Raw genomic sequence first — 13,497 nt, forward strand, 5'->3', positions numbered from 1 at the left:
GTTTATGACATCTTTGCTGAAAAAATCATTTTTAGTCTGTTTCTGATATAATAACCCTCAACTGTACTCTGAGCTTTTATGAACATCTACATGATCAGTGAATTATATGTAAGAAAATATTTGATTTTCACTGAAAAACTGTAAAACAAAGGAGATTATATGACAATAAATTGTGTTAAATATAGAGAAACATTTATTTAGGGACTGCCACAAAAGTAGCACTGGGTCTTCATGGGTTAAATCCATCTTTTTTTTTTTTTTTTCTTCCATAAATGTTTTCTACACCTGTCATGTTCTTCACAGCTACTCGACACCAAGTCGACGGACCGTAAATTAACCCTGTTACACTACATAGCCAACGTGGTGAAAGAGAAGTACAATCAAGTTTCCCTCTTTTACAATGAACTGCACTATGTGGAGAAAGCTGCAGCAGGTTAGTCTTATTTATGTTTGACTTATCTCAATTAAACATGGGGGGGTTCCAGACTGCTCATACGTCTAATCCTGCTCACAGTGTCGCTGGAGAACGTCCTGCTGGATGTGAAGGAGCTGCAGAGAGGCATGGAGCTGACCAAAAGAGAGTACAGCATGCACGGCCACAACACCATGCTCAAAGACTTCATCACACACAACGAGGCCAAGCTGAAAAAACTGCAGGACGACGCCAAGATTGCACAGGTAACATGAGCGCACCTCGCTTTGTTATTGCATTTACGAGGCTGTTTTTTTTTTCTGCTCTGTCTCTGGTGGGTGACGGTGTTCTGGTTTAAGTAATGATAGTCTTTGTCTACCTTTTGAAAGGATGCCTTCGACGAGGCGGTGAAATTCTTCGGGGAGAACTCCAAAACCACGCCGCCGTCTGTCTTCTTCCCTGTGTTTGTGCGATTTGTCAAGGCTTACAGGGTGAGATTAATAATTCAATCCACGCGGTCAAACAGTGCACGGGTGTTTATGTGCCAAAGTGTCATCTAATTAAAAAGGCTCTCTCAGCAGTAGCAAAGTACACAGGAATCCCTCTCACAATTCACTTCCAGCTTGTCCTAAGGAGTATTTGCCATCTATATTTAATAACTTGTCTGCCTCCAAACTGCATTCACACCCAACCTGGTGCTCATGCAGTTACAAATTAATACTGTTCACCAAAATCTTCTTGAATTAAAACTGGTCCTAAAAGCTTATAATACAAAGCTCTGAAACCATTTTTCACAGTTCTCAAATTTTGCATCTCAGTACAGATATTGGAATATTTTATTTAATAATTCTCTCAATCACACCCCATATTCAATGACTGGTGAAAAAAAAAAGAAAAAAAAACTAACATGAGTATTTATTCTAGAATCAACTCATATTTTTTATTTGAGGCTTAAAAGAGAGATTTCATGCTGCAACATTTATGTTTGTGATGGACCATGGGGTTGTGATATATAGTTGCGGAAAAAATTTAGACTACCCTTGTTTTCTTCAATTTCTTGTTCATTTTAATGCCTGGTACAACTTAAGGTACATTTGTTTGGACAAATATAATGATAGCAACAAAAATAGCTCATAAGAGTTTAATTTCAGAGCTGATATCTAGACATTTTCTATGGTTTTCTTGATAATAACCAAAATCACTTCAGTTCTTATATCAATAGCTATGGCATTGTACTGACAAAAACAGTGGTTTAAGGCATTTCATGTTTTCTTTTCTGTCTGCTTTAGTCACATGATACACACAGGAGTAGGTACTTGTCTGCATAACCATTGTTTTTGGTGGTCTAATAATTTTTTCCGCGACTGTACATGCACACATCCTCTCAGAGCTGGTTACCATGGAGCTCTGAGGTTTATTCTAAACTATAAAGCCATCAATCATCACTGTCTGTCAGATAATCTGCTCTGACCACACACTCATCTATAAATATATCTTAAAGCTGCTTCCATCCTATCTTCAAAACTACATCTATTTAAAAAAAGTACAGATATTTACAGTCTTCAGTCTCAGCATTTATTCCTTCTGTCTGTTCCAAAAGTCTGTACGCCCTTAGATCACCTGTTCCCTTTTCTTAGTCATTTTCAAAACAACCTGAAACTTAAGGAGCTGGTCTCACTGGACACTTTTAAAGGGACGTTAAATGTCACGGAGGCAGAAACATCCACTTGTAGATGTTTTGGCTGATTAATTTAATACTTAAACTCCTCTCTTTGCATTTAATGTTTTATAATTATCATCATTTATCTTGGCCAGGGTGCTCATTTAAAAGACATTTTTAATCTCAATGAATCCTTCCTGGTTAAATAAAAATTAAAAAATGACACTTCATTCTCAAAATTAATTAACCCTCATAGACCTAAATAGCCCCTGCTGACCAAAAGCATCTACTGATATGAAATGTTTAAAAACCGTTTAACCACTAATATTATCAGTACATGTAAATTATTCAATTAAAATGCAGTGTCTCAGCTTTTCATCATAATCAGATTTGACCCATTTGGGCGTTCAGAGGCTCTGTAGTGATTCAACAAGGATTCAACACTGAAACCCGTGTAGTTTGACAAATGTCAGTGGTTGTAGATGCTTATTTTTATGTTCAGTTAATGATACATTATATAAAAAAAGTCACTTTTTCTGCAGTTTGTTCTGTTTTTGATACAATAACCTTCAACTTTACTCCGGTGCTTTAATGAACATCTACATGACCAGTAAAATAAATATTGGAAAATACCAGATTTTCACTTGAAAATGCAAAATATAGAGGATAATATAATAATACAGGGTGATAAATGACTAAAGGAAGGTTAAATGTAGACAAAAATCTACTTGGAAGTTGCACAGAAATTGGTGTTAATTGACAGTGGTTTACCTTGAATTCAGCTCTAACTTTACAGTAGTTTCTATTTAGTATATTTTAAAAAGTAAACAGGAGTGTATTTAAGTTGTGTTTGTAATCTCCTTAGCAAGCAGAGGAGGACAATGAGCAGAGAAAAAGACAAGAACAACTGTTGATGGAGAAACTACTGGAACAGGAGGCTATGATGGAAGAAGACCAGAAAGTAAGTCACCCCTCTTTTCCATTCTTCGTTCTCCTTCCTTCGCTCTGGTTCTTAAGGCAGGATGTTACAGCGAATCACGAACACCAGACGGTAAGACGGCCTCGGTTCAGACTCCCTCCGTTCCTCTGGATGCCTGATCGCAGGATTAGTCGTGAGCTGGCTTCCTGCTGCTTGTGGTTATACTGTATGTGGTCTGACACCCTGCTGAGCCGCATCACATCAGCTCAGGATCAGTGATTATACGTCTTAAGTGGTTCAATTAACACACACATGCACCGCGTTAATGGATGTGAGAGACTGCTGTGTTTTTGCACTTCAGAGCAAATAGGAACACACACAAGTAGAAGTAACAGTGAGTGTAAGCAAGCTGTAAACGTGTGACTATAATCATTAAGAGCTATTTTTTTTAACAAATATATTTTTTGCTATTTAAATGTTATACAAAAACTGAGCACACACTTAGATGTTAAAACAATCCCTATAAACCTATAAACAGCTCTTATAAAAGACTTCAGTCTTTCCCTATAGCCAGATAAATCAGCTTTTCCAGTGCAAGTTTATGAGATATTTCTGTAATCTATTGATTACATGTAGGCTCTTGAATGTCCTTCCATTTTAACCCTTTAACAACGGCAATCTCTCTGGCTCTGCATTTTGCACTTTAGAGCATTCAAATTACTGTAACTCCTGAACTGTTTGTGCTGTCCAAAAAAATTCAAATGGCATCAGAAAGCTGAGATCCTGAGCTTTTCAACACTATATAACACTTTACGGCAGCAATGTTGGACTCTATTACAAGTAGAAAGGAACTGTTTAAGAGACTTCCACACAGGCTTAAAAAAACGCCTGGAAATAACAACAAATATGAAGCCATAATATGGATAGAGAATACTCAAGATGAGCAGATGTAAAGTAGTTGAAAGTTTATTTCTGCAATCTCAAAAAGTTTTGTTGTGGACATTTACAGTTGTTTCTGATAATAAATATGCTAAAAACTTCAAGTCCATTTTTTTTCTTTTTTACTGAAACATATTAATTAATAGATAGAGATATCTGTATATTTCAATACAGATATTGAATCTTAAGTTCTTCCTGAAAACAAAGGTGCAAAAGAATTAGTAAAAAAAAAGACATTTTCTGACACTTTTATTGCAAAGAAAACATGAAGACACCTAGGTGGCCTGTTATAATGGCAGTCTTAAAAGGGATATTATATAACACACTTGACCTCAAACATGCAAAATTTACTTGAAACTGCTCAAAGAAGATGTGCAAAATACACAATATCACATCCATAGGGATACTAATCTAGAAATTAAGTTACGAGTGTCTTTGCAGATGTTTCTCAGTCTCACATACAATGAAATAAAGTGCCTATTTCTCAGTTATCGATTATTTTAGGAATGTCAGGATTAAAATTGTGTACTTTTACAGGAGTGACATGTTCTAGAAAACTATTTGTACTGTAAATATCAAGGGAGGCTCAGTGATTAAACTGTTATGTGTCAGTTACAGGAAAGGATTACAACTTGTTGGTTGAGGGGTGAGCTATCTTTATTTACTTTTTCAGTTTGTAGTTGATAAGCACAAACTTAATGCAAAAGCACAGTATGACACTGCTCTGAGTCTAGAATGGAAGTAAAAGTACAGTATTTGTAGACCTCCTGTATTCAGAGATCCTTTATATCTTCCAGTGTTTTTCTTTATTGACTTGCAAAAAAACAAAAAAAATACTCAGTTATTCAATCAATAAACAAGTAAATCAGTGTATTAGTAAACTGCAACTCTGACAAAGGCATAAACACTATTACAGCTTTTAGTGTAATTTAATGTTAATGTTAATCAGTAACAACACAGAAAGAAGATACTGAAGTAGGTCGTTATTTTGTTGTGACTGAAACAATGTTGTATCACTGTCTGTTTTGTCTGTGTTGACTTATTTAAAGAAATTCAGTTATTCATGATTATTACCTCATTCTTTTTATTCTTTGAAGACATGAGCCAAGTGGAGCAGAGATCTTCCAGAAACATTTTTTGCAGATTTTGTCAACCTTATGTTAGTTGATGTTGATGACGAACCACATTTTTCATATATTTGTTATTGTTGATGCTGTTGTGGATCTGTTATCATTACATTCATCACATTTTCCACTGACACAGAGACTTAAAGACAGGATAACAACATGACTAAGAGTTTTTATTCATAAACGGCATTAAAGCTAAACAATACAACATTTCTATTGGTCAAACTCAGATAATCCTCATCACTCAATGAAAAATGGACAGAGCAGGTGCAGATGAACAATCTAATTTATTTATTCATTCATTTAGTTCAACACATGAACACACTACACAGGAAGGTTATAGACAGAATTACAACAGAAGCCTTTTTTTTATGTTCGACACCAGGCTGAAAGGTCTATTTGTATGTGTGAGCTTTCTCCAAAGTTTTGTCTGATGTAGAAACAAAGTAGAAGGTTTCTTCCGAGGTGCACGGAAAAGGTCAAGAGTCAAGAAATCCAGCAGCAGTTGTCGTATAGAACAACTTTATTAAATGCAGCGGCCTTCATCGGGGTCATCCAATAAAGAACTTTCATAAAACTTCTGCAGGGGGTTCTTGACCTCCTCAGGCTCTCAGACAGAACTGCACAACATTACAGGTACTGCAGAACGAAGAGCAGAATCAGCTACGCATGCTGTTGTTGGAAGTACGAAGCAGTCTTAGTTATGACATCTTCATGTGATAAGGCAGCAGAAAAGTAGGGCTTAAAGAGACCGATCAAGGCTACACAAAAAATAACCCACCCATCTACTCACCCTGGAAGACATTTTCACCTCCAGTCCCACACAGCGTATCGGAAGTTGTCGGACAGTTAAAACCAGAACCGGACTACTGAACAGTTTTTACTCAAAAGTCATCACAACATTAAACACAAATCTACACAAAAACTAAATGAATAATACCTGAAAAACTGAATATGCAATAAGGTTATGATTGAGGAGGCATGGAGGTGTGTGTGTGAGTGTGAGAGTGAATAGTGCGCATCATTCTTTTTATCTTGCTTTTATTTTACTTCTACTATTCTATTTTGCCTCTGTTTATTTTACAGTTTATTGCCCTGTGCCCTGAAGGGGAGACAAGGGGTATTGTTTTTGGTTCCATTTCTTTGTTTGTTTGTTAACACTCTAAAAGCAAAACTACTGGTTGAATTTGTACCAAATTGGGTGTATAGATTGCCAGTGACCCAGAATAGATCTGATTACATTTTGGAAACAGTAGGTCAAAGTTGAAATTTTGAATGAATTTTTAAAATCTTTTTTTCTCCCATTTACTTATAATGGGCGGAATTTCAAATGCCTGTAAACGTCAACGTATATACAACAACATATGTAGAGGCAATTGATATGCTGATATCAGCACATGCATAGACATGATGACATCAGCTGAATCGATACCAAAATAAGCTACAGTACGAGCGAGGGGTGGGGTTTGTTGTGCCTGGCATCACTTGTTATTAGATGTGCCACGTTTTACCCTGGGCTTTGAGTTGTTGTATTTTTTTTATACAATGACAGTAAAGGAAGTCCATCTACAGTGGTGGAAAAAAGTTTTGGACACCTCATGCATTTGTGATATATTGCATTAAGAAAAACTGAACTTGGTCCATTCTCCAAATCCACATGTTCCCTTATTGTTTCAGCTAGATGATGTCCCTTGAAACACATCCAGAGCATATGTTGAAACTGTCAAGGGTTTAGTTTTATTATTTTTCCTTATTAACAATAACAATAATAATAATAATAATAATGCTAATAATAATAATAATAGTAATAATAGTAATAAAAAATGCATTTGTTTGTGTCTGCCTGATGCGGCTACACCTTTTGAAACACAAAGAAAGAATTTTCCATAAATGATTCACGGTCATATTTGATATTGTGTGAAATTCTGAGGGGGTCTGAAAGCTTTTTTCCACTACTGTATCTGATACTGTCCAAAGATCCAACTCCAGAAACTTACTAAACACAGCAAAATAAAAGAAACATAGAAAGTACAGGTGCAGATAAACAAACTGGGCTCAGAAGGGGGATTATTATTACAAGAGTCTAGAAAAATGTTATATCCTTTGCCGTTTAAATAATGTTGTTTGTGTCTGTTTTCAGTCTCCATCACATAAAAACAAACGTCAGCAACAGGAGCTGATCCAGGAGCTGAGGAGGAAACAGGTTAAAGACAGCCGCCATGTCTACGAAGGCAAAGACGGAGCCATTGAGGACATTATCACGGGTAACGTCCTCTGGGGCTGGTTGCTGTCGGCGACCACACACTTCCACATCTACACACACACACACACACACATCCATTCATCCAACTACACACACAGGGCGCTCTGCATGAAGGTCCTCTCTTGTGCTATATATTTATTCATTAACAATGGGATTCTAAACCCACTAACACAAATACTTTGGCATCTTTGAAAAATCAGCTGTCAGATGTTTGACAATCGGAGGTATTTCCTAACACGTACAAACATGCACTGACAGTCCAGCTAATCCAATTACATTCTGAGTCAGCTCAAATGTGTCTGATGATCATTGCTTATCTTATCTGATCTGCTCTCTCATTGCTTTGTAACACCATCTGTATGTAGACTGGGCCGGGCCGTGATTAGCTCCTGGAACATTAAACAAACAGAGGAATAGATCCTCTGATCACTGAGGGGTAGTGAAGTTATCATGACAAACAGTGGATTATAAAGAAGTATATAGACAATTGCTACTGAACTAAAATAGGTCTGGGCAGTCCAACAAAATACTTGAAATAATTGGCAAAATCAAGATTGTTTTGTTTCCTGTGCAACAAGACATTGCACTCTAATGCTGTATATTTACTGATAACACTTAAAAAAATAAAAGCATGTACTGATCTGAAATGTTTAGTAACTGTTGAACCTGTAATCCTATCAATATCTGTAAATAATTCAGGTAAAATGCAGTTTCTCAGATATGACCCATTTGTGCGTTCAGAGGCTCCATAGTGAACACCGATTCCCCAGTAAAACCCATGCAGTGTTTATAGATTCTTGCTTTTATGTTCAGTAAATGATATTTTGCTGAAGAGTCACTTTTGCTTCAGTTTTCTGTTTTGATAAAATACCTTTTGAATTTACCCTGAGCTTTAATGAACAGCTACATTTTTGAAGAATGCCTTTAAAAGTCATAAATTTGGCTTCTCAAACCTGCAAATACACTAGTTTTAGAGGGGAAATAACTAGTTTCAGAGACAGGATATGACATCTTTCTATTTATGTATATTTACAGTTTGATAGATGATCAGCTTTACAACAATCGGACTTTACTTACTTATAGAATCGTCTTATATTATCAAGCATCATATGTGTGAATGATGCATAATTTGGGCTAAAAAATAACTTGTCTCTCACCATTGATCGTTCAACCAATGATCTTTTTTTTTTTTTTTTTTAAATAATGTCTACTTTTACCTATTTTCATTGCAGTAATTTAACTTATAAAGCAAAATGTATACACTAAGCTAACAGCATTTTTACTCAAGTAAGGGCCCAAGGGAAGGGATTTAGTACAGTATAGAGTAGAGTAGAATAGAGTAGAGTAGAATAGAATAGAATGGAGAACCTCAGATATCAGTGTTAGCTCTGCAGTAATGCAGCGGGCCCCTCAGCGAAGCCTCAGCTCACAGGGGCCCCTCTGTTCCCCCGGCCCCACCGATGCTGTTGTTGGGTATTTGCTTAGTTCTAACCAGTGCTAAACCCCTGTAGGAGTCTGCTTTTCTTAAATTGTGTTTGTCTTGTCTTGTCTTGGCTGTTGTCCCTGTTGTTCTCAATGCAGTGCTGAAGACCGTGCCCTTTACCGCCCGCACAGCCAAGCGCGGCTCTCGGTTCTTCTGCGAGCCCACCCTCAATGAGGAGTACCATTACTAAGCTTATAGAACTCTGTCTCTTCTCAAAGGTTGCTGGAACACAATGTTCTCTTCTTTATTTCTTTACAAAAAAAAAACAAAAACAAACCCTTGCATGCCTATTCTTACACTCCTCTTAACGGTCACATTCAACTCTCACACGACGGACCTGTGCATGTGCACTGTGCCCGACATCATGGTTTTCAGAGACATGCACACGATTGTACACGTGTGTTTGTGTGTTTTCACGTGTTTCCCCCTTCCTCAGCATGACTTGTAGCATGACTTTTCATTATTATCAACCATGGCAAACCATAATGTCACAGAGGAAACAGTCACTGACATCATATCCTCATCTCTGGTGATGAATATGAAGAGTCTCGAGGAGCTCAGTTATAGCTAAACGCTGCCATCTAGTGGCCATAAAGGAAACAGTCATTGAGGAGAAATAAATGTATCCTCCCGACACTCACCAATGCATTTTTTAATTCCAAAAAATAAACATTTTATCTGAAAAACCTGTTGCATCATAGTTTTTCCAATCAAGGCAATTATTTAACATAAAAAAAAGCCAAAACTTGTACTTACTGGGTCTTAGGAGGACATAGATTAAGTCAATATCCATCAAAATACTGCAGTTCCTCTTAGTACCTACACTACCTGTAATAACCTGTAGTGTATATACTGTCTGTGAGCCTGGTTACGTGTTGGTCTGTGACATTATAACTTGCCTTTGTGTGAATTTCAAATCAGTGTTTCAATTAAAAATGAATGTTTGTGTGTTTTTTATAATTACACATGATCGCTGCTGTTTGTACAGCTTCTTGCATGCTGGTTGCTTTTGTTTCCCCGCTTCTTTCCCACAATGCACCCCTGCTCTTCCCATATGCTGTGCTGGATCCTGCCAATCGCTGCCGGGTCTCATCTCTGTCAGATGACTTTGTGCCGCGGTCGTGCAGGCTCACTCACTCATGCTGCATGGTGTTTATTATGGCAAACATAAGACCTTTTACATTTCCGCACCCTTTTTCTGCTTTTTACTAACATGCAACCAGGACGTTTCACTGTATTTATACCTTTTTTTTTTTTCTTAATCCATTGTAAAGTAAATCTTCTCAGTGTTTCCCTGGCTGCATGCGTGCTTTGTTTTTTCTGGTTTGTTCTTTTTGGTTTGGTCATAATGCTGTTGGACCTGCTGTCTCCTGGAACAGTGTGTATATTTCAGTTTGTCATTGCTCTGTACATGACATTATAACGGGCTCTTCTTCTTCTTCTTCTGTCCTGCTGGTAGCCACTTTGCGAAGCAGCCTGGGTTTAATACAGAAAAAAACAAGCTCTCCACTCTGTCCCCATCCTCCTCTACTTTAGCTCCATCACCTTTCTTGCCAGTTTCAGGCCTTTTCCCGTGCAGCCTGCTGCCGTATCGCTTTGCCTCGCCCTCGCTGTGCTCTCCTTGCAAAGCTGCTGTGAATTGTTGGGCTGACGTTCTCTGTTCAGCCCTTCCTTTTCCATTTTAACATTCATTTTGTCTTCTCTTCATCCAGCCCTAAAGAAGAATAATATTACTAAATTTCCAAATGTCTACTCGAGGGTAAGGAACTCCTCCAGTAGCACCCCTGTAGTGGTGGATGTGTCCCAAACCTGGCAAGCATCTCTTTATTATCTCCCTCCCTCTGTTTCTGTTTTCCACCTAACTGTCTCTTATTCTCCTCATCATTATCTCTTATTGCTACAAATGTGCTTGTCTGATGAGTAAAAATAGTTAATGCTATTTTCATTAGTGTGGGATTTGACCAGAGCTTTATTTAAATGCATCTTGGTTTTTACCAGATACATTGAAGGCTTTCTAGATTTTGGCAAAAGGCTCATTTCAGCTGTAGCATTCAGAGACAGCTGACCTGGAGGGCTTTGTTTTTCCTGCATAGAACTCATGCTGCTTTGGATGTCAGGCTGCCAGCACTCAGAGCTCATCAAAATGCCTGACAAGAAGACTGACAACCCTTTTATTCCCCCTCCTCCTCCCCACCCGTCCCCTTTTTCCCTTTCGCAGATTTGAGGAATCAGCCTTACAGGCGAGCCGACGCTGTGCGGAGGAGCGTCAGGAGACGATACGATGATCAGAACCTACGGCCGGTGAACAACGGCGAAGTGGTCATGTGATGAGGGAACAGTGCATGTGCTGGGGGGAGGGAGGGAAGGGAGACGGCGAGGGTGTGTAACGTCAAGAGAGGGACTGACAGAAGGTTGGATGCAGAGCGATGGATGATAAGTGAAAGATGAGTATGTATGTACATATATTCCATAAGAATCCACGTTATTCCATGTCTGTGGTATCGTAGCAGCTTCTCACTATGAAGGACTGGGACGTGTGTTGGACTGAACTTAAAGAGTCTGAAAGGTTGACTGAGAAACCTTAGACAAGCCAAGTGCCTGAACTTATTTTCATGGTCTAAATGTCCATGTTTGTTGTCTTTTTTTTGTTTGATGACTGTTTTAACTATTCCCACTTTGAGCAATACGACGTGACCAGGCTTTAATTGTAAGATTCCTATGATGCGTAAAACTGGACTTTTTGGCAAAGAAGCCATGTGAAGAAATGTTTCTATAGAAACACAACATAGAATGTATAGGACATGTTCCTGTAGCTGTTACAAATTCTACATCTTAGCTGATGAGTTTGATACTTTGAGTATCTTGTACATTCCAGTGCTCTTTTACATTCCTCGTAGCTCATGTGCTCGGATTGGCACATTTTTACATCTCATTTTACTAAAAGGGCTGATTTTCAACAGAGAAAATGACTAACTCTAGATTTTCTACTCAAGCAAAGTCAGTGTTGAATTAACAAAAAAAAGACAAACCGTTGGTAAAGTTATACCGCGCTAATGTGAACTGTGTACATTCGGTGTCTCCATACTGGATCTGTTTCATTATTTGTTATGAGTTACTGGGTCAAACCTCTTCTTCTTAATCCACAGAAAAAGGTCTTGAAGTTGCATTTCTGTTGCAGCCTCTGACTAATCTGACTAAAACACTGAACCTGTGCTGGAAGTCAAATATGTAAAGGAACATTCACATTCTTTTGCCAAGTGTGGAAAAAAATGGAAAAAACAAACCAAACCCAACTGGATGTCCTTTTCTTATCGTCAAAACTGGACATAGCGTTGCATCGTATCAGTTAACATATCCCAGGTTAATCATATAGCAGGCTACTGTGTCTACTCACTTTATTGTAATTTTAATGTATAGTATTTAACCACTGAAAAGGCTCCTTTAAGCTTTTTGCTCATGTTTTCATCTAATGTGCATCCATGGGTTTGAGAGCACAGTCATTAAAACATGACAAATACTCAAAAGTTTCCTAAATGTACAGATATTTTGCTACAAACTTTTTTTTTTTTTTTACTTAATTCACATTACCAGATGGTTAATATTGTACATATTGTTTAAACATTGCCTTGTGCTATACAACTTGAATGTTATTTTAACTTATAGTTTTTGTTTCCGTTTTGTATATTTAATGAAGCCAAAATCGACCAGACTCTACAGTAGTGTGTTAACATCTCACTGTCATGATACAGGGGACACTGGATCACTGAATTTGTTCGAGTTGTGTCACAGGACCCGGGTCAGAGCCAGCGGTTAAAAAACCCCATTCAACCCACTTGGACACAGTTTAAGCATTTAGACTAGTCCTCAAACTGACCTGATGGACCTGGTCGATACGACCTCCGGTTGTGACTGTAATTCTCTTCACTGAAGTGTGTGCTGCCATTCTCTGTCAACTTCACTCTCTGTAATAGCGTCATTTCTGTTTTTTGACAATACTGGCATGTTTTTTAAAATTTCACCAGAAATGTATTTTAGGCAGTTTGTGCTTATTATAAAATAACAAGCTTTTTTAATTACAGTAGATGATATGAGATTTTCAACAAATATGATCAAATAAAATATTTACATTGAATATATACAGTTGTTCAGTGAATGTGTTTTTTCCCGCAGTTTTTCTCATAAAACTTGTACAATATTTCATGCTTTTCTGTAGCTTTTCATACATTAACATAACAAGTGCGCACTTGAAAACCCTCAGCCTGACTTATCAGGCGCACTACTGCCCCCAGTGGCCTGATTTAGCAGTGCATGGCAATGTTTTTAAACAGCCTGACGACCAACTGATGACAATACCCTGTGGTCAGTGTGGCTGAGGGTGACGGGTAAAACCACTCAGGAGGGTTTTTTCTGACTGCATGATAAAATGTCTGCAGGGGAACTAATCTACGGTACTGTGCAAAAGGCTTGTTTTTGCAGAGTTGAAATGACCATGTACATCTATATTATAAAAGCCAAGTGGCCTCTGTGTGTGTGTCTCGGGAATCGCACAAATTCCGGAAAGAGCTGACTGCTGCAGTTTGGTATACTTGTATATTTTTGATCAAGGAAGACAGTAGCGAAAACAGCAAGTTGATAGTACCAATATTTTGGGGGATATTAGTAATTTTGGAATTCAGTAGCCTTACAATCATGTT

The 13,497-nt window shown here is 37.8% G+C and overlaps 1 protein-coding gene across 1 annotated transcript in view; it reads left to right on the top strand.

Moving 5' to 3' along the window:
* The window catches only part of fmnl2a (formin-like 2a), a 68,102-nt gene extending 56,945 nt beyond the window's left edge, over positions 1-11,157 (top strand). The window contains 7 exon segments of the mRNA XM_030124484.1: positions 304-433; positions 515-678; positions 802-903; positions 2,938-3,033; positions 7,198-7,321; positions 8,902-9,021; positions 11,022-11,157. Of these exon segments, the coding sequence (XP_029980344.1) occupies positions 304-433; positions 515-678; positions 802-903; positions 2,938-3,033; positions 7,198-7,321; positions 8,902-8,993 (708 nt within the window). The 3' untranslated portion in view covers positions 8,994-9,021; positions 11,022-11,157.
* Positions 11,158-13,497: the final 2,340 nt, after the last annotated feature.

The sequence above is a fragment of the Sphaeramia orbicularis genome, chromosome 21, assembly GCF_902148855.1.
Source record: "Sphaeramia orbicularis chromosome 21, fSphaOr1.1, whole genome shotgun sequence".
Lineage (NCBI taxonomy): Eukaryota > Metazoa > Chordata > Actinopteri > Kurtiformes > Apogonidae > Sphaeramia > Sphaeramia orbicularis.